General features: G+C 40.0%; 1 protein-coding gene and 1 long non-coding RNA gene across 23 annotated transcripts in view; one reads left to right on the forward strand and one right to left on the reverse strand.

Annotated features, from left to right (window-relative positions):
* Nucleotides 1-8,917: 8,917 nt before the first annotated feature.
* On the reverse strand, nucleotides 8,918-21,224 carry LOC141410064 (uncharacterized). Its single transcript, XR_012433500.1, has 2 exons — nucleotides 17,421-21,224; nucleotides 8,918-11,976 (listed from the first exon to the last, which is right to left on the reverse strand). It is a non-coding gene; the product is annotated as an uncharacterized lncRNA (long non-coding RNA).
* The window catches only part of AIG1 (androgen induced 1), a 326,962-nt gene continuing 323,594 nt past the window's right edge, over nucleotides 21,013-24,380 (forward strand). For 15 of the 22 annotated variants that reach the window (XR_012433499.1, XM_065543485.2, XM_065543488.2 and 12 more), the window contains exons 1-2: nucleotides 21,013-21,221; nucleotides 21,455-21,574. Coding sequence is in view for 21 of the 22 variants with exons in the window: in XM_065543485.2 (XP_065399557.1) it covers nucleotides 21,129-21,221; nucleotides 21,455-21,574 (213 nt within the window). In the remaining variant the exon portion in view is untranslated. Of the gene's footprint in view, nucleotides 21,222-21,402; nucleotides 21,575-21,735; nucleotides 22,120-24,380 lie in introns of those variants that run through there. The other 7 variants (XM_074037157.1, XM_074037161.1, XM_005552000.3 and 4 more) reach the window with 3 other exon arrangements.

Consider the following 24,380-nt stretch of genomic DNA (forward strand, 5'->3'; position numbering starts at 1 on the left):
CTGCTGCGTAGCTTGTGGCTAATAGGGAGATATAGAGAAGTCAATTCATCTGATTGCTGCTGCTGAAGTACACCAACTAATCACCTTCTCCATTACTTTTGATGCACCCCTGCTTATTGCATCTGCCAACCCAGAGTATGAAGTAACTCTTTTAAAGAAGTTTTTCCTACGTGCATTTTGACCATACATTGCTCCTTCAAGTGGCTGTGTTTTCCTTCTTTCAGTTATTCAACATAAATTTTTGTAGTCAATATTCATTTATAATTACCAATATATTTACCCATCCAATATTCTTCATTCCCTCCTTGAATTTCCATCTTTTCAAATGAGATCATTTTTCACTTTTGCTAGTAGAAATCCCTTCAGCATTTCAGTGTAAAACTCCTAGCAATAAATTATGTGAATTTTGGTTTTTTGTTTCCTTTTTGCTTCTTTTTGTTGTTTATTTGTTTTTTCTGATAATGTCATCATTTAACGTTCATTTTTGAAGGTTGTTTTTCACATGTTGGCCTTTAGTTTCTTTCAGTACTCTACAGATAGCATTCCATTATCTTCTGGCTTCTATTGTTGCTGTTAGAGACAGCTGCCAGTCTCATTGTTGCTCCTTTGTAGATAATGTGTCTTTTTTCTTCTGGCTGGTTTTTCTATCTTCTCTGTCTTTGGTTTAGCAGTTTTAATCTGAGTTGCATAATTGTGGTTTTCTCTACACTTATCCTGCTTGAGGGTTTGCTGAGCTTCTTAATCAGTGGATTAAATGTATTTTGTCTACTTTAGAAAATTCCCACCATTATCCCTTTGAATACTGCTTCTGCTATATTTCTTTCTCCTTGCTCTCTGAAACTTCAGTTTTACGTGGTAGACCTTTCATACTTGTCCTGTATGTCTCTTACATCTGTTTCTTATTTTTTCCCTTTCCCTTTTTCTTCCATGTTTCACTTTGTAAATTTTTCATTGATATGTTTCCAGTTCACAAGTCTTGTATTCAATAGTGTCCAACTTATTGTTAAACTCATACATTGAGTTTTTAATTTTAATTTTGAAATAATTTACTTTGAAATATTTTTATCAGAAAAGTTGCAAGAACAGTAGAATGAACTCCCTCATTCTCTTCATCCAGATTCCACAGTTAATAGTTTCATATTTGCTCCATCTCTCTTTTTAAAGATGATAGATAGATAGATAGATAGATAGATAGATAGATAGATAGACAGATAGATAGGTAGATAGATATGTGTGTATGTTCAAGAATATAATACCTTTTTGTGAATATTTTGAGAGCAAGTTGAAATCCTTATGTCCTATCATCTCTAAATATTCCTGTTACTACTTCTCCCAAAGACACTCTCCTACAGAGTAATCGCCAAGTCTTTCAAATCAGAAAATGGACAGTGATAAATATCACCGTTCAAACCACAGTTCATTACTATCCAGTGATCCAGGCTTATCTTGACATTTCCCTACCTCTATCCTTGAATCAACCACTTTTACAAGGAGTCTTTGTTGTTTGTTTTGGAAATTGGAACCTACATACTTGATATGTTAATTGCCACTGGGGTGTCATTGCAACTAGGCTCTCTCCATGGTCAGAATTTTGAAATATATGTATGTATTCATGTATATGTACACAGACATATTCGCTTTTGCCCGGATAATTGGTTTTTTTTGTTTCTTTCCTCACTTCCCTTTCACTCTTTCCTTCTTTACTTCCTTTTGCTCTTTCCTTCCTTCCTTCTTCCTTCTTACCATAACAATAGCAATGAGTTATTTTTTTCTCTTCCCCTTTTCATATTTGTAAATTTCTTTTCCCACAGAGAGAAATCCAGCTTCCATTAGCTTCAATATAGATACTTTCTGGATCAATCCTCCTTTACATAATTAATTTCCTGAAAATGCTAGGTACTGTCATGGCCAACTCATCACTCCTGCTTTCATCTCCAGGCAAGTCATCACTTTTGAACTATTCTCCCTACCAAACCCTGGGTTGTTTGACATGCCACTGCCTCCATGCCCCTGCCTCCACCTTTCTGGCTGTTGGACACATTGCTAACTGTGCACCCCTTCACCTTGAACACATTGCTAACTTACTCTCACCTTCACCTCCCTGGTGCTTCTTTTGTTGGGCATACAACTGCCACCACATGTACCTCCTATGCATGCTTCCTTGGACATCAGGCACACTGCTGCCTCCACATGGCCTTCCCATTATGACTTCTTTTGCCCCTGTGTGCATCACTATCTGTGTGCCCGCCACCTTACTTTCTTGGCTGTTGGACACACTGCTATCTCTATTGACCCCTTCTACTGCAGTTTTCTCCATATATTGATTTCTTAACTGAAGATATTATATTTTTTTCAGATTTAGAAGGCCTAAAGAAATCTTTTTTATAGATTACTTTTACCAAAAATTGTCCATTTCCTCATCGACTTTGCACTTTATTTTCTTAGTCATATTCATAAAAATTATTTGTAAATTCTTGTTTGCTGATTATAATATCTTGATCATCTATAATTGTGTTTCTATTGTGTGTTTTTTTCTCTTGATTATTGGGCAAATGAACTTGATCTTCCATGTCTAGTAATTTAAAAAATGTTAGACATTACGTATAATAAAATGATAAAGGGTACAAATGATATTGCCTTCCACCCAAAAGTGTTCCCCTTTTCTTCTGTTGGGCAGGTGGAATAGCCGTTGATCACCTCAATCGAGTCAGAGATTATTCTGAATCAGAAGCTGGTTTCAGTTTTGCTAAGTGTACCTCAGATTCACTTCTGTTCTTAGGGTGTAGCCCTCCAGGGCTTTCAATTGAGAGCCTGGTGGATCTCTGTCTTCCCAGCCTTAAAAGATAACAGCAAGTTTTCAGTTTAGCTCTTTAACCTCCTGCTCCATAAAGCTTCAAAATTCAGCAACTCTCTTGAAAGGAAGACTGGCAATGTATTTGGGACACTCTATAGTCTTCTGTGAAGGCTAGAGATCTCTGTTGTTGTTTTCTATGAGGGACAGCCTGTAGCTTTGCTCAGAATCTGTAAATATCCCCATCAAAAAACCAACTATAGATCATCAATGTCAATTCCCTACTCCCTCTTATGTTTTTATATTTTACCTTCTTTTGTTTCTGGGCTCCTCTTTTCCATAGCAGTTCATTGATTCTCTAGCACCATGACGCTGCAGGGGATTTTACTTTGCATTGCAGAAGTTTAGGGGCTACTGTTTTAGCCTCTATACCGTCTCAAACTTCAGTCAATGTCTTAGTCCTCATGTATTTGGGGTTTCTCACATCTTCAGTGAGTCACCAAAGCCCCATATAACTGCTAAAAGTTTTGTTAGTTTAACTTTTTCCCCAGCTGCATCTTTCTGCCTGGACTCAGCCTCATCCTTAGCTTGCATTCCAAAGTGGCAATTTTGCCAAGGGGAAAACATTGTGGACATCATCAAGTCATTACCAGAAAGTTCTCACTTCTCTGGAATTTTAATCCATTTAGTTCTTGTTTTTAAAACCCTCTGATTCCTTTATAAATATATATAATTTCCCTAGGTTTTTCTCATTGTTGTTAGCCCAAGTGTTGGCCTGCCACACCACACTGACTATATCCTTTCTGGAAGTAGAAATTCTCTCTGTTGCCCTTAACGAATTTTAAAAAAATATTTTATACCACTTTATCATTTATTTTTAGTCCAAAACATGTTTTCCACCATTGTTAGAAGCAGAAGTTCTGGAATTGGTTTCTGTACATTTTCAGATCCCATAAAAATGAAGTTCAATTTGACTAATGTAAATTAGATTTATATGAATAAAGGATAAATAATTATGTTGATCTTTGTTGAAATTAGAGAAGTGGTACAGGTTCCCCATTCCAGCACTGAGTATTTGAAATCATACCTGTGCTAGGATCCTGCAATATTTCAGCTCACTGTCTGTGTGCATTGACAAATATTATCGCCCTCTCTTTTCTTATCTATTAAACAGGGCCACAAGATACAACACACGCTTTCTCATTGCTTCACAATTTTTTCTTCTTTCACTTTCATTCAGTCACTTCATATCAGCTATGTGTTAAGCATAGGAGATTTGTCAGTGAAAAAAGTAGTCAAACTCCTCATCTTTTTGGAGATTACATTGTAGTAGGAAGAGACAAACAATAAACAAAAGCAATTACACACTTCATAGTAGACATATAATTCCAAGCATGTGTACCTACTGGTCTTAAATAGGGGAGAGACACTCAAGACAGAAATAAAATGTAATAAAATCCAAGCCCTACAGTCTTTAAGGGACTTGGACAAGACCCCAAGATTCCTCAAGGATAGGATAGGTGGGGACTACCTGTAACAATTAATGAAGGTGTAGTATTCAGCTCTTCTATTTCTACTGATAAAGTTCTTTCTCTATACATTATAAAACTTAGATTATTATAGTTTTAAGTTGGGAAGGTTGAAAATGTGATGTACAGGAATAAGGAATAAGGAAAATGATTTCTTATAGTCTGTATATCTTGGTTTAAAAAATGTATGCCCTGGAGTTAAGTTTCAGGTGCCATTTTCCCCTCTCCTGTGAGTCTATCCTATACAAATGTTGTAACATCTCCCCAGTTTCTGCTGGTTAGATCAGTCTTTGTTTTTGTTTCCAGAATTTTCAGATTTCTTGCTGGTCCATGAAACAGGAACTTCTTCTTACCTCCTGAAAATATTAAAAGGAGACGTACACCCTTCTTCCTATGTTCACTGCTCTTGGTGAAGAGTGATTAAGTGGTGAAAATGGGGGGAAAAGCCTATTTTTAAATTCTCTTTTGGATGAACATTCTCACAAAATACATTTTTCTCTTCTGCCCAGAGTAAACTTACTGGGTCAAGCTCTGCCCTTATAAGAGAGGTCAATAGCTTTACGTATGTATATTCATTTTTGCCAGAGGTCCAAGTCACGTTCTCTAAATCATCTTAACCAACAATAGAACTGATATTGAGTTCCAAGCTGGCTCACTTCTCCACTGATTAAGAACTTATAGATGAAAGGAGGAATTGGTCTCTCCAAGACACTCAATGGATTTTTTTAGTTACTCCAGAACTCCAAAGGGCCACATCTTCCCCCAAATTTCTGCTATTTGTATTATTTAAGCATCGCCCTTTCTCTTGAAGACCCATAGTGTGTATGTTTTAGGAGAGAAAAGCTCTTTAAAGATAAATAGAATAAGAAGGTTATACTTACACAGAAGAGGCAGATTGGTTGGGGTGGCAGCAGTGATGAAGTGATGAGGATAATGCTGGGGTAAATGTCAATGACAGTCTGAGAGAAGCAAAGATGATTGACTTGGACCTGGAGTTCAGTACCATTTCTATTCTTTCCTTTCTCCTGTATGATAATACAGAGGAGGCAGATTGGTTGGGGTGGCTGCAGTGATGAAACGATGAGGATAATGCTGGTGTAAATGTCAATGACAGTCTGAGAAAAGCAAAGGTGATTGACTTGGACCTGGAGTTCAGTACCTTTTCTATTCTTTCCTTTCTACTGTATGATAAGGGGAGAAGGAAAAATGACTGCAAAGAAATAGTATTTTCTGGCTTCAAAGAGGTTATACATTACTATAATAAGATCTTTTTGAGAGAAAATGAAATTTAAAAAAATACTAAATCATTGCACTAAAAGTTATTCATGAAAATTGGGACTAAGTGGAATCAAAATTACCCTGAAGTCACAATCCATACAAGCAAGATGAACATGAAGTGAAATATTTAAGATGTTGAAAGAAGAAAACCACCAACCTAGGATTCTGTCCTGGGTCATCCTTCAGAAGTTAGAATTAAAACTTTTAGACAAGTAAAAATCATGGAAATTTGTTGTCAGTAGATTTGCTTTGCAAGAAATGTTAAAAGAAGTCCTTCAAAGAGAAGAAAAACATATAGGCTAGGATATAATTGAGGAAAGGGAGAATGTTACAGAAAGAGTAAATAAGGGTAAAATAAAACATTTTTTTCCTTTTTTCTTTTTCTTTCTTTTTTTTTTTTTTGGAGACAGAGTCTTACTCTGTTACCTAGGCTGGAGTGGAGTGGCACAATCTTGGCTCACTGTAACCTCTGCCTACCAGGTTCAAGTGATTCTCCTGCCTCAGCCTCCCAAATAGCTGGGATTACAGGCATGTGCCACCATGCCTGGCTGATTTTTGTATTTTTTGTAGAGATGAGGTTTCACCATGTTGGCCAGGCTGGTCTCAAAATCCTGACCTCAAGTGATCCATCTGCCTTGGCCTCCCAAAGTGCTGAGATTACAGGCATGAGCCACTGTAGTTAATTGATCTAACAGATACAGTTTGTTCAAAATAATGATAGCAACATTGCATTTGGTGATTATAGTTTATGGACAAATGAAATGAATGACAGAAATGTTTTTTTGTTGTTTGTTTGTTTGTTTGTTTTTGAGACGGAGTCTTGCTCTATTGCCAGGTTGGAGTGCAGTGGCCCAGTCTTGGCTCACTGCAACCTCCACCTCCCGGGTTCAAGTGATTCTCCTGCTTCAGCCTCCCAAATAGGTGGGATTACAGGCACATGCTACCACGCCCAGCTAATTTTTGTATTTTTAGTAGAGATGGGGTTTCACCATGTTGGCCAAGATGGTCTCGATATCTTGACCTCTTGATCCACCCGCCTTGGCCTCCCAAAGTGCTGGGATTACAGGCATGAGGGGCCACCGTGCCCGGCTGACAGAAATGTTATAAGGGATGAAAGTAAAAAATTGAAATACTCCAGGATAAGGTACTTCCACTACCCGTGAAGTGATACAGTGTTACTTAAAAGTAGAATTGGATTATTTGTGAGTACTTCAAACTCTAGGACAACCTCTGACAAAAATTTTAAAAAGTATAGTTGATATGGTAAGAGATGAGAAAAAATGGCATAATATAAAAAGCTCAATCAAAATCAGAAAATCAGAAAAACAGTGGAAAACCAAAAAAAAAAAAAGGAACAAAGCACAAGGGCAATGAATAGATACTATTCACAAATGAGACAGATATTAATCCAACTATATAAATAATAAATTTAAACCTGAATAGTCTAAATATACTAATTAAAAGACAGAGACTGTCAGAGTAGATAAAAAACGAGAACCAACCATATATTGTATATGAGAAACCCACTTTAAATATAATGATACAGATAAATTAATATGAAGGAATAGAGAAAGATATACCATGCTAACACTAGTCAAGAGGAAGCTGAAGTAGCTATTAATCTCAGACAAAGCAGACTCCAGAACAATAAAAATGATCAGGAATAAGAAGGTGTACTACATAATGGTAAAGGGGTCAATTCTCCAAGAAGACATAACAGCCCTGAATGTACATGCACCTAACAAAAAAGTATTAAAACACATGAGCCAAAAATTGACAGAATTTCTAGGAGAAATAAATAAATCCACTATTTTAGTTGGGGAAGTCAACAACCTTCTATCACTAATTGACAGATCCAGTAGGCAGGAAATAAGTAATGACATAATTGAACCAAACAGCACCATCAATCACCTGGATCTTATTGACATTTATAGAATACTTCCTCCAACAACAGCAGAATACATATCCTTCTTAAGCTCATACAGAACAGTCACCAAGATAGAACAAATTCTCTGTTATAAAACACCCCTTAACAAATTTAAAAGAATAGAACTCATATGAAGTATGCTCTGAGATCACAATGGAATTAAACTAGAAACTGATAACAGGAAACTAGCTAGAAAATCGCAAAATATTTGGAGATTAAACAACACACTTTTTTCTTTTTCTTTTTTCTTTTTGAAATTTTTTTCATCAACGTTTAATTTCCAGGGTACACGTGCAGGATGTGCAGGTTTTTTACACAGGTAAACATGTGTCGCTGTGATTTGCTGCGCAGATCAACCCATCACCTAGGTATTAAGCCCAGCATCCATCAGCTATTCTTCCTGATGCTTTCCCTCTCCCCGCCCCCTTAACAAGCCCCTGTGTGTGTTGTTCCTCCCCATGTGTCCATGTATTCTCATCGTTCCTCTCCCGCTTATAAGTGAGAACATACGGTGTTTGGTTTTCTCTTCCTACGTTAGTTTGTTGAGGATAATGGCTCCCAACTTCATCCATGTCCCTGCAAAGGATGTGATCTCATTCCTTTTTATGGCTGCATAGTATTCCATAATGTATATGTACCACATTTTCTTTATCTAGTCTATCACTGATGGACATCTGGGTTGATTTTGTGTCTTTGCCATTGTGAATAGTGCTGCAATGAACATATACACGCACATATCCTTATAATAGAATGATTTATAAACCTTTGGGTATATACCCAATAATGGGATTTCAGGGTCAAATGATATTTCTGCTTCTAGATCTTTGAGGAATCGTCACACTTCCACAACGATTGAACTTTCACATTCCTACCAATAGTGTAAAAGCGTTCCTTTTCTTCCGCGACCTTGCTAGCATCTGTTGTTTTTTGACTTTTTAATAATAGCCATCCTGACTGGCATGAGATGGTATCTCATTGTGGTTTTGATTTGCATTTCTCTCTCTCTCTGTCTTTTTTTAAAGACCAAGTCTCATTCTGTTACCCAGGCTGGAGTGCATTGCTGTGATCTCAGTTCACTGTAACCTCTGCCTCCCGGGTTCAAGTGATCCTCCTGCTTCAGCCTCCCAAGTAGCTAGGATTATAAGCATGTCCACGATGCCCAGCTAATTTTCATTAGACACAGGGTTTTGCCATGTTTGCCAGGCTAGTCTTGAACTCCTGACCTCAAGTGAGCCACCTGCCTTGGCCTCCCAAAGTGCTGGGATTACAGGCGAGAGACACTGCGCCCAGCCTGCATTTCTCTAATGATCAGTGATGTTGAGCCGTTTTTCATGTTTGCTGGCTGCATGAATGTCTTCTTTTGAGAGGTGTCTGTTTATGTCCTTTGCCCACTTTTTAATTTTTTTTTTTTTTTGTAAATGTGTGTAAGTTCCTTGTAGACTCTGGAAATTAGACTTCTGTCAGATGGATAGATTGCAAAAAATTTCTCCCATTCTGTAGGTTGTCTGTTCACTCTGATGATAATTTCTTTTGCTGTGCAGAAGTTCTTTAGTTTAATTAGGCCCCATTTGTCAATATTTGCTTTTGTTGCAATTGCTTTTGGTGTTTTTGTCATGAAATCTTTGTCTGTGCCTATGTCCTGAAAGGTATTGCTTAGATTTTCTTCTAGAGTTTTTATAGTTTTCGTAAACAACACAATTCTAAACAACAAATGGGTCAAAGAAGAAATCTCAAGAGAAATTGAAAAATATTTTGAATTAAATAAAAAATGAAAGTACAGCTTATCCAAATTTATGGAATGTAGGGAAAGCAGTGTTTAGGGTGACATTTGTGGCATTAAATGCATACATTAGGGAAGAAGAGACACTTAAAATCAGTCAGTAATCTAAGCCCTCACATTAGAAAATTAGAAAAAGAAGAGCCAATTAAATACTAAGCAGAAGAAATAATAAAAATTAGAGTAGAAATCAATGAAATGGAAAACAATAAAGAAAATCAGCAAACCAAAAGCTAATTCTTTCACAAGACAATCGATTTGGTAAGTCTGTAGTCCCACTAGTCAAGAAAAAAGAGGGAAGACACAAGTTACCAATATCACAAATGACAGAAGTCATCACTACTGATCCCATAGAGATTAAAATAATAATAAAGGAATATTATTAACAACTCTATGCCCACAAATTTGACAACCCAAATGAAATATACAAACTCCTTGAAAGACACAGTATCAAAATTCACACAACCAGAAATAGACAATTTAAAGAGGCCTATATGTATTAGAGAAATTGAATAAATAATTAATATCTTCTAAAACAGAGGGAACCAGGCCAGGAGGAATCACTAGTACATCCTATGAAACATTTAAGGAATTAATGACACAAATTCTATACAATCTCTTCTATAAATAGACGCAGAGAGAGTACTTCTTAACTCATTCTGTCAGGGCAATATTACTCTGATACCAAAACCAGAAAAAGACATTACGAGAAAAAAACAAACTACAGAGCAATAGCTCTCATGAATACAAGCAACGTTCCTCAACAAATTATTAGCAAATTGAACTCAACAATGTAGAAAAAGAATTATACAACATGATCAAGTGGGATTTACTTGAGGTGTGCCATGCTTCTTCAACATTAAAAAATCAATTAATGTGATCTATCACATCAACAAGTAAAAGAAAAGAAATCATATAATTATATAAATAGATGCAGATAAAGCATTTCACAAAATCCAACACTCATTCATAATAAAGACTTAGCAAACTGGGAATAGAGGTGAATGTCTTCAATTTGACAAAGAATAGCTTTAAAAAACATATAGCTAACATCATACTCAATGGTGAGAAACTAAATACGCTCTCCCTAAGATCAAGAACATGACAATAATGTTCCCTCCCACCACTCCTATTCTATATTGTACTGGAAGTCCTAGCTAATTCAATAAGGTAAGAAAGAAAATAAAAGGTAGACAGATCAGGAAGGAAGAAATAAAGCTGTTTTTGTTCACAGATATCATGATTGTGTACATAGAAAATCCCAAAGAAGAAACCAAAAATCTCCTGGAACTTATGGATGATTAAAATAACTGAAGGATACAAGATTAATAGACAAAAGTCTATTTTTTTCTATAAAACATCAATAAACGATTGGAATTGGAAAGCAAAAACAAAACACCATTTACATTAGCACCAAATAAATCAGATATTTAAGTACAAGTCTAATAAAATATGCATAAGATCTACATGAGGGAAACTACAAAATTCTGATGAAAGAATTCAGAGATCTAAATAAATTGTGAGATATTCGTGCTTATGGATAAGAAGACTTGGTATTGTTAAAATGTCAGTTCTTTCCATTGTGCATACAGATTTAATGCAATCCCAGTCAAATATCAGCAAGTTATTTTGGAAAGCTATGTCAAAAGTTGATATGAAAAGGCAAAAGAATCAGAAAGCTAACACAAACAAAAGTTAGAGGACTGATACTACTTGAATTCAAAATACACTATATAGTCCTTAAAACAGCTGTAGTATTACAGAAAAAAAATAAATGCATCAATATCACAGAACAGAGAGCCCATAAATCGATATAAATATAGCCAACTGACCTTTGACAAAGAAGCAGAGGCAATACAATGGAGCAAAAAATAGTCTTTTGAACAAATGATGCTGGAACAGTTGGACACCCATGTGGTAACAATAATTAATCTGGACACAAACCTTACACCTTCACAAAAATTAACTCAAAATGGATCATAGACATAAATTTAAAATGAAAAACTGCTTCTAGAAGATAACAACATCAAAGTGAGAAAATCAAGGTGACCTTGGGTTTGAAAATGAGTTTTTAGATAAGACACCAAACGCATGATCCATGAAAAAAAAATTTAAGTGAGACTTTCTCAATAGTTAACACTTCTCCTCTGCAAAAGACATTGTTAAGAAAATGATAAGCAAGTCATAGACTGAGAGAAAATATTTGCACAACATATCTGTTGAAGAATTCATATAGAAAATATACAATAAACTTTTAAAATAACAGTAAGAAAGCGAATCTAAGTTTAAAAAAGGCAAAAGATCTGAACAGACACCTCACCAAAAAAAAAAAAAAAAAAAGAAAAGCATTCAGATGGCAAATAAGCATACAAGGTACTCTACATTATATCTCAGCAGGGAATTTCAAATTAAAGTAACGATGAGATACTTCTATATACTAATTACAGCAGCTAAAATTCGACATTGACAACACCAAATGCTGATCAGGATATGGAGCAATAGGAACTCTCATTTTTTTCTCATGGGAATCCAAAATAGTACAGCCACTTTGGAAGAGAGTTTGGCAGATTCTTACAAAGCTGAAAATAATCTTACCTTTCTTACCATACGATCTGGCAGTTGTGTTCCCTGGTGTTTATCCAAATGAACTGAAAGTTTACGTTCACACAAAAACCTGAAAATAAATATTTATTAATAAGCGCCAAGACTTGGAAACAACCAAGATGTTCTTAAGTGAAGGTATAAAGACACTGTGATACATCCGTAGAATGGAATTTAACTCAACAATGAAAACTAGTTAGTTATCAAGTCATAAAGAGACATGCAGGAACCTTAAATGTTGCTAAGTGAAAGAAGCTAGTAGGAAAAGGCTATATACTATATGATTCCAACTATATGACATCTGGAAAAGACAACACAATAGAACAGTAATAAGGTCAGTGGTTTCCAAGGTCCCAGGGAAAGGGAGGGAAGGATGCAGAGCATAGGGGACTTTTAGGGCATTCTGTATCATACTCTAGTAGTAAATATATGACATTATATATTTGTCCAAACCCTTAGAATTATACAACACAAACAGTGAACTCTAATGTAAACTACGGACTTTAGTTAGTGATAATTCAATATGGTTCATTGGTTATAATAAATGTACCATACTAATTCAACAAATTGATATTAGGGTAAACTATGTAAGGTGGGGAAGTTGGTAGAGATGGAGTATACGGGAATATGGGAACTCTACTTTTTGCTCAATTTTTCTGTAAACCTAAAACTGCTCTAAAAATAGTTTATTATTTCAAACAAAAAGAAAAGAAAAGAAGAAAAGAAAATAAGCTACCCTAATAAAAGTTTTAGACCCAGCTCTACTACTATTGCAGGATCTTTGAGGTGTTGTTTTTCTGGCCAGAAACCTCTGCGGCCAGTGGAGCCTTTGCCTGAGTTCTTGTCCTGCATCTGGGAAGAATGAGGTACCAGATAAGTGGAAGGTGAACAAGATGAAGAGAAGCTTTACTGGATGTTACAACAGCTTGGAGGAAACCCACAGTGGGTAGTTCCTCTCTGTAGACAGGTCATCTTGTGGGTGTTCAGCTCTCAGCAGAGAGGAGGCCCTGGAGAGGGTGACTCCTCTCTGCCAGCAGGTCATCTAGTCATCTCCAGCTATCAGCTGAGAGGATAGCTCCTCTATGCAGCTGCTCCTCCCATCCTCTCTCCACCCTCTGCCCTCTGCCCTGCTCTGCCTGAGCTGGGGCTTTTATGGACTTCAGAGGGGAGTAAGTGCATGCTGATTGGTCCATGGGTGGCCATGGGCGGACCTGGAGGAGGCACCACAAGTCCCCACTCCAGTCTGCAGGACTGGCAGCCTGGCCCTCAGCCTTCAGGCCCTCCCTGGCTTGAAGGTGAGGCCTTACTGGGGACCCATCCCCTTCCGCCCAGATATCTGTCTCCCCTGCCATTCATGGTCCGGGGGCTCAGTCCCAACCTCGCTCTGAGATTAGAGTGAGCACAAGGAGAGGAGAGATACCAGGCAGTGGGAGTGGACACCCCCGAGCCAACAGAAATTGAATGGGTGGGGCTTTTCCAGGACCCTGGGGATGCAGGCTGCAGAGATGCCCAGGTCCTGCACCTGGGAGGGCAGCCACAGCTGCACCCGGGGAGCTCCTGCCCCACAAACTCGGAAGGGGCGGGACTCCCACTTGTCCCCGGCTCCTGCCTGCTCCGTGGATGGAGTGGGACGCCCAGGTCTGCAGCTGCAGGTTGGGCAGCTGCAGCGGCACCCAGGAGGGCAGACCCTGCCTGCTCCCGGTCCCCGCTGTCATCACTACCAACTGACTGTGACATTAGGAAAGTAATTTAACTCTTCTGAGCCTCAGTTTCATCATTTATAAAATGAAAGACCGGAACTAGGTGATCTCTAAGTTTTTCTCCAAAAAGAAGAGTTTTGTCATTCCGCATCTATCAATATAAAGGTGTCTGGCCTCTGATATATATTAACGTAGAAAGAAAGAGGATTTTGAAAGGAAATAATTCATCAATTTAAGTAAAACTTAAAGGGACATCCGGCAAATTAAAATTTGCTTAACATTCCAGAAAATAAATGAAAATGAATATAATTCTTGGATGAATCTAATGATGGAATATAATTTATGTGAAAGAAATAATGGGGAAATGGAGCATATATAGGAATTTGATGAAGCATTCATTTCAAGAAGAAAGATAACATCAGATGGCTCAGATATCATAAAATAAAATGGCATTGCTAAATGATAACAAAAAGCTTGTCAATACATGGAAAGTCTACAAAAATTATGAAATGATGTGTGACTCCTGGAATTCTTATCTAGAATTTTCTCAGACAATTATGTCTACAGAGATGCTGAAATATACTCGTTGTTTCTGCCTGATATGAATGTGAATCGGAATCTAGGATAGGATATGCACTGACTACATATCAAGCAGTTCAGTGTAACGTTTAAGAACGAAAATGCATGGGTTTCCTATCTTAGCTCTGCCATTGACAGGTTGTGTGACTTTGGGCAGTCTATCTAATTTACTCTGTTCTTCCATTTCCTCTTTTGTAAAATGGAGATAATAGTAACCATCCTCAAGGAGGATAAAACGAGTTAAAATTTGTAAAGTGTAAAGCTCAGAGCCTGACCCATAGTATTAGATGAGTGTTTGTTATTAAAAAAAAAAAATGCACAGAATTTGAATCCTGGTCTCCTTAGGACTAGCCCACTATCTTATAATTCAGCACTTTTTATTTTACTTTATTTTATTTATTTACTTTTTGAGACAGAGTCTGGCTCTGTCACCCAGACTGGAGTGCAGTGGTATGATCTCAGCTCACTGCAACCTCTGCCTTTCGGGTTCAAGCGATTCTCCTGCCTCAGCCTCCCAAGTAGCTGGGATCTGGGATTATAGATATGTGTCAGCACACCCGGCTATTTTTTTTGTATTTTTAGTAGGCATGAGGTTTCACCATGTTGGCCAGGCTGGTCTGGAACTCCTGACCTCAAGCGATCCACCCACCTTGGCCTCTCAAAGTGCTGGGATTACAGGCATGAGCCACCACACCCAGTCAGTTCAACACTTTTTTAAAGGGTATCAGAAAGGCCGGGCACGGTGTCTCACACCTGTAATTCCAGCACTTTGGGAGGCTGAAGTGGGTGGATTACCTGAGGTGAGGAGTTCAAGACCAGCCTGGGCAGCATGGTGAAAGTCCATCTTTACTAAAAATACAAAAATTAGCTTGGCGCGGTGGTGGATGCCTGTAATCCCAGCTACTCAGGAAGCCGAGGCAGGAGAATAGCTTGAGCCTAGGAGGCAAAGGCTGCAGTGAGCCGAGACTACATCATTATACTCCCACCTGGGCAACAGAGCCAGACTCCATCACACACACACACACACACACACACACGCGGGGTTCAGTGGCTCATGCCTGCAATCCCAGCACTTTGGGAGGCCGAGGTGGGCAGATCACAAGGTCAAGAAATTGAGATCATCCTGGCCAACATGGTGAAACCCCGTCACTACCAAAAGTACAAAAATTAGCCGGGCGTGATGGCGGGTGCCTGTAGTACCAGCTACTCAAGAGGCTGATGCAGAATTGCTTGAACCCGTAAGATGGAGGTTGCAGGGAGCAGACATCATGCCACTGCACTCCAGCCTGGCAACAGAGTGAGACTCCGTCTCATTAAAAAAAAAAAAAAAAAGGATACCAGGAAATAGCCCCACATAGCTCTTTGACCTACCAGTTTGTTGTACATAAGAGAACACTGTACTCCATTGGCTTAAACAAATAGGGGGTTGTTTTTCTTAAATCACAAGAAGTCTGGAAGGAGGTAACTGCCCATTTGGTTCAGAAGGTTATTTATATCAGGGCAGATAACTCTGAAATTCTCTGTTCTTTCTCTCATGCTTACAAGATGGCAACTGTACCTCCAGCCATGATATGCACAGTGAATTCAAAAAACAGGGAAAGGAAAGGACTACACTAGTAAAATATTTCTCAGCAGTCCTTCCAGCAGATTCTGACTTGACTCAGAATCATGGCTTGGCCCAGCCACCTCATTGTATTCCAGGTAACCTTCCAACCGGCCTTGTGGGTCTGATCATCTTCTACAGCCAGAGCCTAGACATCAGTGATGTGAGCCATTCATCTGCTTTTTTTGACAGGTGAATTTTTGAGGGGAATGGAAACTGGATGCTCAGCTCCTGTGGGAACAAGGTGTCAGAACAAGCTTTGGTTCTGACAGGTCTGCTAAGGTCTTCCCTTGGGTGAGGAAAGCTGGAGTTCTGTGGGCTCTCAGTTGGCTAGTTTCACAGATAATTAAAACTGGCTTTTGGCATTTGGCAGGGTAGCTTGATGCTGACATCTCTCATGGTGAATCCCATGTCTCTTGAAAACAAAATAATGGTGCTTAGTTTAATTTTGTTGCACTCCTCTTTTGTGCTGGATGTTTATTATGCCAGTTTCTAAAACTGACTTTCAACTAGCTCTGTGGATGACTAACACAGGGGCCCAATAAATGGACTGCAGGCATTTTAGCTGCCTTTAATTCAAGGGAAAAAGTTACTTAATATGGTAAGAAGTATCAACCCATCCTATCATCCCTGCATTCCACATTTCTGTAATACTGCTTTGTGCAGAGGCTATCAATTTCCCCAAAGCCTTGCCTTCTATGGACAGAGTCTGGGTACAAAGAGGATAGTTTAATTAGCTGCTTCACATATCTCAAACTATTGGGAAATAAGCTTTCCATCTTACACAAGAGAGGGAATCTCCGCTGATAACTGCCTCATCTATGCATTGGCTACTTAGATGTGAAAAGCATCCCAGGGCAGTTCCTATTATACGGGGGATGGTCATTGTACAGGAATACCCACGGGTTGAGTTGCCATAGATATCTTGAGAAGATGCCATGATTGCATTTAGTATAACGTGAAATGCTTTCTAGATGGCAGAGTACTATGCAAATATAGACATTATTATAGAATTTCAACCAGAGCTGGCCCTTGGAAGATGAGTAGAATTTCAGCAGATGGAGAAGGTAATATGAATCATTAGTGCTTGAGGGGTGTGGAAGAGTAAAAGTAAATGCTGAGTTTTGGGAGAAAAATATGTATTCCTATAATAATGGAATGCATAATTATTTAGAAAGATGCAGTTACAGAAGTTGAAAAATGGGGTTAAGGTCAGCCAAATCACAGAAGATGTTGAATGCCATTCTGAGAGAGTGAGATTTCCTGCAGGTCATGGGAAATCACTGACAATTTTTGAGGAGAGAAGTAATCTATATTTCAGGAATATAATCCTAGTGGTAGTGATAAGGGTGACATGGAGATGCAAAAGTGGAGCCAGTAAGACCACCTACAGAGCTTATTCAATAAGGCAACAGCAGGAAAAATAGACATGAAGTTTCAAATTGGAGAAACGTTGCAGAGAACAAATTACTGGAATTACACTATTGATGGGAAATTGTGGTAGCAACTGTTAGTGGTCTCGCAATATCTACTTTCTCTCTTGTATTACTCTGCTTGGGCTGCCACAACAAAGTACCACAAACCAGGTGGCTGAAGTGACAGAAACATACTGTCTCCCAGTTCTGGAGGATATACCTCTGAAATTGAAGTGTCAGTGGGGTAAGTTATTTGTGGGGGCTGGGCGGGAGAATCTGTTCCACGCCTGTCTCCTCGCTCCTAGTGACAGCTGGCAGTCCTTGGTGTTTCTCCCATGTGCTTCTGTCTTCTTTTCTTTTTTCTCTTTCTTTTCTGTTTCTTTCCTCCCCTCCTCCTCCTCTTTCTCCTCCTCCTTCTGCTTCTTCTTCCTCTTCTTCTCTCTCTCTCTTCTTCTTTTGATAGAGTCTCACTTTGTCACCCAGTCTGGAGTGCAGTGGTGCAAAACCAACTCACTGCAGCTTCCACCTTCTGGCCTGAAGCAATCCTCCGACTTTGGGACTCCTGCTTCAGTCCCAAGTAGCTGGAACTGCTACTTGGGTAACATAAGAGTCCCAGTCATTTCCCAAATTAACAGGTATTATCATCAGTATGTCAGACAGACATCTTCCCTGATATAGTTTGCTGTGTCTCCACCCAAATTTCATCTTGAATTGTAGCTCCCATAATCCCCACGCATTGTGGGAGGGACCTACTGGGAAGTAATTGAATCCTAGGGGCAGGTTTTCCTGTGCTGTTCTTGTGACAGTGAATAAGTCTCACGAGATCTGATGGTTTTATAAAGGGCAGTTCCCCTGAACACACTCTTTTGCCTGCCACCATGTAAGATGTGACTTTGCTCTTCCTTTACGTTCTGCCATGAGGGTGAAGCCTCCCCAGCCATGTGGAACTGTGAGTCCATTAAGACTCTTTGTCTCTATGAATTACCCAGTCGTAGGTATTTCTTCATAGCAGTATGAAAATGGACTAATACACTCCCCCTCCAAAAGAAAAAAAAGGAATGAACAGTCTATCTCAATTATTAGAAGTACTTAAGAAAGGGTATCTTCAGCCTCATATATAGTCTAAGAAATATTACAACAAAGAATATTAATATAGCTTGAAGCTAAAACGTGTTCTTGAAATCTTCCCTTGGTGTTTCTTATGTTTACTGCTGTTCATGAAATTCAACTGGATAAGGCTTTTCTCCTACAGTCTCACTGTGTAGTAGAATGAAAAAGATAAAAAAGACATGCAAATATTTCTTCTATACATAGAAAACAGTATTATCTAAATCAAATATGGAATCATCATAAGAATAATCAGAAGTGAATAATGTATTATAATTCATAAAAAGTAATAACTTACCTAATGAAGTTTTAAAAGCAATAATACCCATTGTATTGTTTATGCTGTAAAAACACAATCTGTGTGTAGATTAATATTTTCCACAAAAGATCTGTAAAACATGACTAAGATTGTTAGATATGGTCTGAAAAGCAGAGAAAGCAAATCTGGACATGTTGATAGTTATCAAGAGGTTCCAAAAATTGTGAACTGACATTCTCATAAAATAGTATTTCAGTCAAGTTTTATACAAACGCTTCATTTTTTAAAGCACAAACCATCTCATTATGGTTGGCAAATCATGAAACAACAAAAGCAAACCCAGCAGAATAGGCTCTAAATACTCAATTAAGCGTTATCGTTATTTATTTAAAAAGAAACTGGCCGGGCGGGGTGACCCACACCTGTAATCCCAGCACTTTGGGAGGCCGAGGCAGGTGGATCATTTGAAGTCAGGAGTTCGAGACCAGCCTGGCCAACATGGTGAAACCCCATCTCTACTAAAACTACAAAAAAATTAGCCAGGTGTGGTGGCATGCACCTGTGGTCTCAGCCACTTGGGAGGCTGAGGCAGGAGAATAATTGAACCCAGGAGGTGGAGGTTGCAGTGAGCTGAGATCACGCCACTGCACTCCAGCCTGGGTGACAGAGCTAGGCTCTCACACACACACACACACACAAAAACCTGACCATTAAAAATGACTTTATGAAAATATTATTTCCTTTTGTAACAATGGGGTTGAGGAGTCTTAATAATTTTCTAACATGTAAAGCAGGAAGGGTATATCAAACCTTGCAAATATCACAATAACTCATAAAACTTTATTAAGGCTTTATTGAGAGGTGAGGCCACTGAACTTCCTGAGTCTAGTGGGGACTTGGGGAACTTGCCTGTCTTACAAGAGGATTGTAAAATGCACCAATCAGTGCTCTGTAAAATGCACCAATCAGTGCTCTGTAAAACACACTAATCAGCGCTCTGTAAAACGCACCAATCAGCAGGATTTTAAAAGTAGCCAATTGCGGGGAGGACTGAAAAAAGGGCACTCTGACAGGGCAGAAATGGAACACGGAAGGGGACATAAAGGAATAAAAGCTGGCCACCCCAGCCAGCAGGGGCAACCCGCTGAGGTCCCCTTCCATGCTGTGGAAGCTTTGTCCTTTTGCTCTTCAAAATAAACCTTGCTACCGTTCACTCTTTGGGTCCTTGCCATCTTTCAGAGCTGTAACACTCACCACGAAGGCCTGTGGCTTCATTCTTGAAGTCAGTGAGACCACGAACCCACCGGCAGGAACCAACTCTGGACACACTGTTAAGGTAGATAGATCTTCAATAGATCTACTCTTTTTTATTTATTTTTATTTTTGGCAGTTTTATAACCAGGTACCAAGGATGCACAATTTAAAAAAGTAAACCCAACTTTTACATTAAGATATGACCAAAAATCATCAATAATACATCGTTTTAATGCTAGTAGAATCTTATTCTGACACCAATTCTATTAGCATAATTATAATGCCAATTTTAAAAATCTAGTTTAGACCTTGATTGGAAACATTCAGGAAAACATCCATGGCTTGCTACTTTCTCTTTACCTCTACCACTATGCTTCTCCCCACCAGCCCTCCCTCCACATCCTCTGACTCAGAGACTATTTGGAGAGGACACCTGTTTTAAATGGATCCACAGGAAATACCTATGTTGCCTTTTCATAATCCGACCCTGCATCTGGTTGGCTGAAATGAAAATGTTGCCCACAGACTGATGCAACTTCAGTGTGACAACATTTACTGGAAGGCAGGAGGGATTCCAGTTTATATTTATTTTCCTTCCATTAAGCCCTGGTAGTGCAGTGTAAGAAAAAAATAAGTAAAAGGGCAAAACCAGTTTAACACCCAAAAGATTAGTATTAAATTACACGCAGGGGTTTTACATCCACACTTGGATTTTTTTTTTAAAGCTGAATGCAATCCTGTGGCAGAAAGTTATTTGATAATCCTTTCTTTATAGCTTTTTATTTACAAACCACTTGTCCAAAGTTCATATTCTAGCTGATGTTACATACTAATATGACATTAATCAATCTCTGGTGGAAAAGTGCTGCGTAGCCTACCCATTGAAAGCAGAATTTAGAGTTTCCTAGTGATTGACAGTCGTCAGTCAACACTGAAAACTTTATTGCTCCAAAATACCGAAAGTCACTCGTGGCTGAATGTGCTCGGGTTTACACCCCACGTTCACACCCCCACTGGATATCTCCGCACTGGTCACCCGCTCTCAACCAACTGCAACTACCCCAAGAAGCATCACCGCGATTCCGGGAGGTGGGGGGGACATTTGTGGACACTGGGGTCCCCTCCTTCAATCTAGGTTCCCCGCCCCCTCACCCGGCCCGGCGCCCACTAGCCACAGGCCCCGCTTCCCCCTGGAGATCAGCGCGCACTTCCCGAGCCTCCGTCGCACTCAGAGGTCGCACCCACTCCTAGGACTCCTAGGGGGTGCCCCGGCCGCGTGTCCCGGGACCCTGCGATCTCAAGAGCAGAATGACGAAGGTGACGAAAGAGATGACGACATGCCGCCTGCCAGGCCGTGGCCGGCAGTGGAGAGCGTCCGCAATCCGCGCCCAGCCAGTACAGGTCACCCGGGCGCTCGCGGCCGCGCCAGTCCCCGGGGTCGCGCGCCCAGCCCCCTCGCCGCCCCCGCCCCGCCCCGCCCCGCCCCGCCCCCGCCCCTCGCCAGCTCCCGCCCCGCGCCAGTGTTCCCACGGCGCCCGCCCCCACGCGCCGGGCGTCTCCCTCCCTCCCTCCCGCCCTCCTCGCCGCCCAGCCAGCCCAGGCCTCTGGCGAACATGGCGCTTGTCCCCTGCCAGGTGCTGCGGGTGGCAATCCTGCTGTCCTACTGCTCTATCCTGTGTAACTACAAGGCCATCGAAATGCCCTCGCACCAGACCTACGGAGGGAGCTGGAAATTCCTGACGTTTATTGATCTGGTAAGGCCGTCCCCTCCCCCTACTCGCCCCGCACCCCGTGCCTGTGTGTGTGTGTGTGTGTGTGTGTGTGTGTGTGTGTGTGTGTGTGTGTGTGTGGATGCGCGAGCACCTGCGCACGTGCGCGCCTCCAGCATCCACCCGTGTCCTCGCCTCTTCCCCAGTGATTGCGTGTGAAGGCCTGGCTGCCCCCGCAGCGGCATCTTCTGAACCACTCACCCTTACCTGGCTGGGTTACCCTTACCTGGCAGCTGGGGGACAAATGGAGGTGGGGCGCAGCCAGGTGGTGGGCTCATTGGAGGGGGACACCGAACTGCTTCTAAGAGGTGACACGGGAAGAATCTTCAACTAACAAAAGCATCGGACCTGATCATGAGTGGCCTGAGACCCATTCGCCCTCAAGGTGCTTTTCAAAGCACCCACCGTGGGATGAACTTGGTGCAACTGAAGGAAACTGGGTATTGTCTAGTGATTTGGAACTTCACCTGAAAGAATCAAATCCTTCTCATAAGGGAGAGAAAGCACCTAATAAAGTTGTCTTCTTTGCATCTGTTTTTTCCCCCACCCTTTGTCAATAATTTACTTTCAACCTTTACCCCGTAAATGTTAGGAGACAGAGATTTTCAAAGTGCATTTCCAAGGTGACGGTACACACTTCTCTGTCTTCCGATGTACAAGTTTACAGTAGTTTGCATAAGCAGCTCCTCTGTTGGCACAATATGATAATCTTGACAGGTGCCGGTTATTATTAGTATATCATTTTGAAAGTTTTTCTATTTCTGGCAGTAAAAGGCCCTCTTCAACCCCCCCTGGAGAACAGAACATAGGCATAAGGCCCAATAATGAACTCATGGATGGACCTAGGAATTTCAGGGTAAAGGTGATTAAGACACACGCTAAAAGGTTATTAGGAAGAGGCTTAAAACAAAAGCAGTGAAGTTCGAAAGCACTCAGAGAAATTGTAGAACCAATTCCTGGGACTCCCTGAACTGTTTATCCAAGACTATACACTAGGTTGGCCACACTAGCAAGATTATAATCTCTTGTTGACCCTCCATTCTGATGAAGAGAACATGATACCTGTTTTAAAAATTTCCAAAGCCTTAGGATGCCTCAAAGAAATGCAGAGAGGCTTTTGGTTTAAAAATAACACCTTATATTTGCATTATATTAGATGCTTTCAGAGTGGAATTTCAATTCTTTTGCCCAGGAGTCTCCAAACTGTGCACATACCCTTAGGCCCACAAGACTTCACAGGGCATAGAATGTTTCAAGGGTTTTAATTTTCAGATCCTCGTCTTCCAACTCTGCTTGAAACTAATTTCCCTCTGAACATGGGTGATGCCTGCCAATTCTTTCATTCTCCCCATTCATCCAAGTGAGGAGCACGTGACAAGGCTCTGGGGTGTAATTTTCTGTCTGTTCCTTTTAGCTTCCAGAAGATAGATGGCTGTCACCAGGACTATCTTTCTATTTGATTGAACAACAGTGTTGGAGTTGTCTTGACAGAAAGTCTTATTGGGTTGATTGGCTGTCAATGAGGATTGGTTTTGCCAATTATGTCGTGTCGCAGACATTTTCCATACATTGAATGAGCTAAATCTGCAACCCTGAGGTTCTGATGCATATGTATATGAAGCAAGCATACCAGCCATAGAGCGCCAGAAAGATGTCCCTTTTTCAAGTGTTTACACTTAACTATGTTAAGGATGTTGAGATGTTATTTAAAAATATGTGCATAGATTTTCAGAATTCTTTGAGGGTCTGTGAGCAAAACTCCTTTTGGGACACTACCTTATCCCATTCCTAAGTCAGATCTTACTTAGAGTTGGCCCATTGGAATGTTGCTAAGGAGCAGTGCTGGGTGAAAATACAGATATGCCGTGAGAGCCATAGGTACTAGAAACAGCCCTCAGCACCACTCTTACAGTAGATGCTGTGTTGTGGGAGCAAGGGGAGGGGTCAGCAGGTGAACAGAGGTAGAAATTGAGGGTGTTGGTTAACCCAAGAGATGCCTGCTTTTCGTAATTGGCATTGCTTACTGTGCGTTAAAAAACAAGGCTCAGAAGAAACAATATACCTCTCATAACCTTTGTGTGACATGAGACCATAGTAGAGTCGGCTTGATATGCTGTCATATAATTTATCTTTTAGCATTCAGTGATTGCACTTGCCTGATTTAAATACTAATCACCATAAAGGACTTTTTTTTTTTCTATCCCTGAAGTCACACAGTAGATTCAAATGTGGAACATTTACTTTGCTTCATATTTAGCTTCAGATTGTATAGGAACTTTAGCCAGCCATTGTAATTTTTTACTCCGTGGCTCCTGATTGAAATATAATAATCTTTAACCAAGAATTCCTGTGAGAAAGTATGTCTGAGATATAGTCATAAAAACATTCACGCAAAGTGTTATTCTTTTTATTATTTGAGATTTGGAATCCTTAGAGCTTAAGCATTGTACAGCTGTTAAAACAACCAACCTGTCAATCCTCAGTAATGGCATTAAAAGATTAGGCTACTATAATTTAGCCATTTTGCTTTTCACTTTTAATGTTAAAAAGACTGTAAACTTTATTACCTAGTGCCTTGTACAATATTAATGAGTCTAAGTTTATTGGAGTAATTTTGCAAGAGGATTTAACTTTTTAAAATTGTAATGAGAGGGCCCTTTTTTCTAGCCAACTTGGATTGCAGGAATCATTTATCCTGGTAGTCACACTTGGATTCCATGTTCCATGGCTTCAGTTTACCAGGATCTGAGTCAGGAATCTCAGGCTGCGTGCATCTGGGAGCACAGTTATG

This window comes from Macaca fascicularis, chromosome 4 (genome assembly GCF_037993035.2).
Source record: "Macaca fascicularis isolate 582-1 chromosome 4, T2T-MFA8v1.1".
In the NCBI taxonomy this organism is placed as follows: Eukaryota; Metazoa; Chordata; class Mammalia; order Primates; family Cercopithecidae; genus Macaca; species Macaca fascicularis.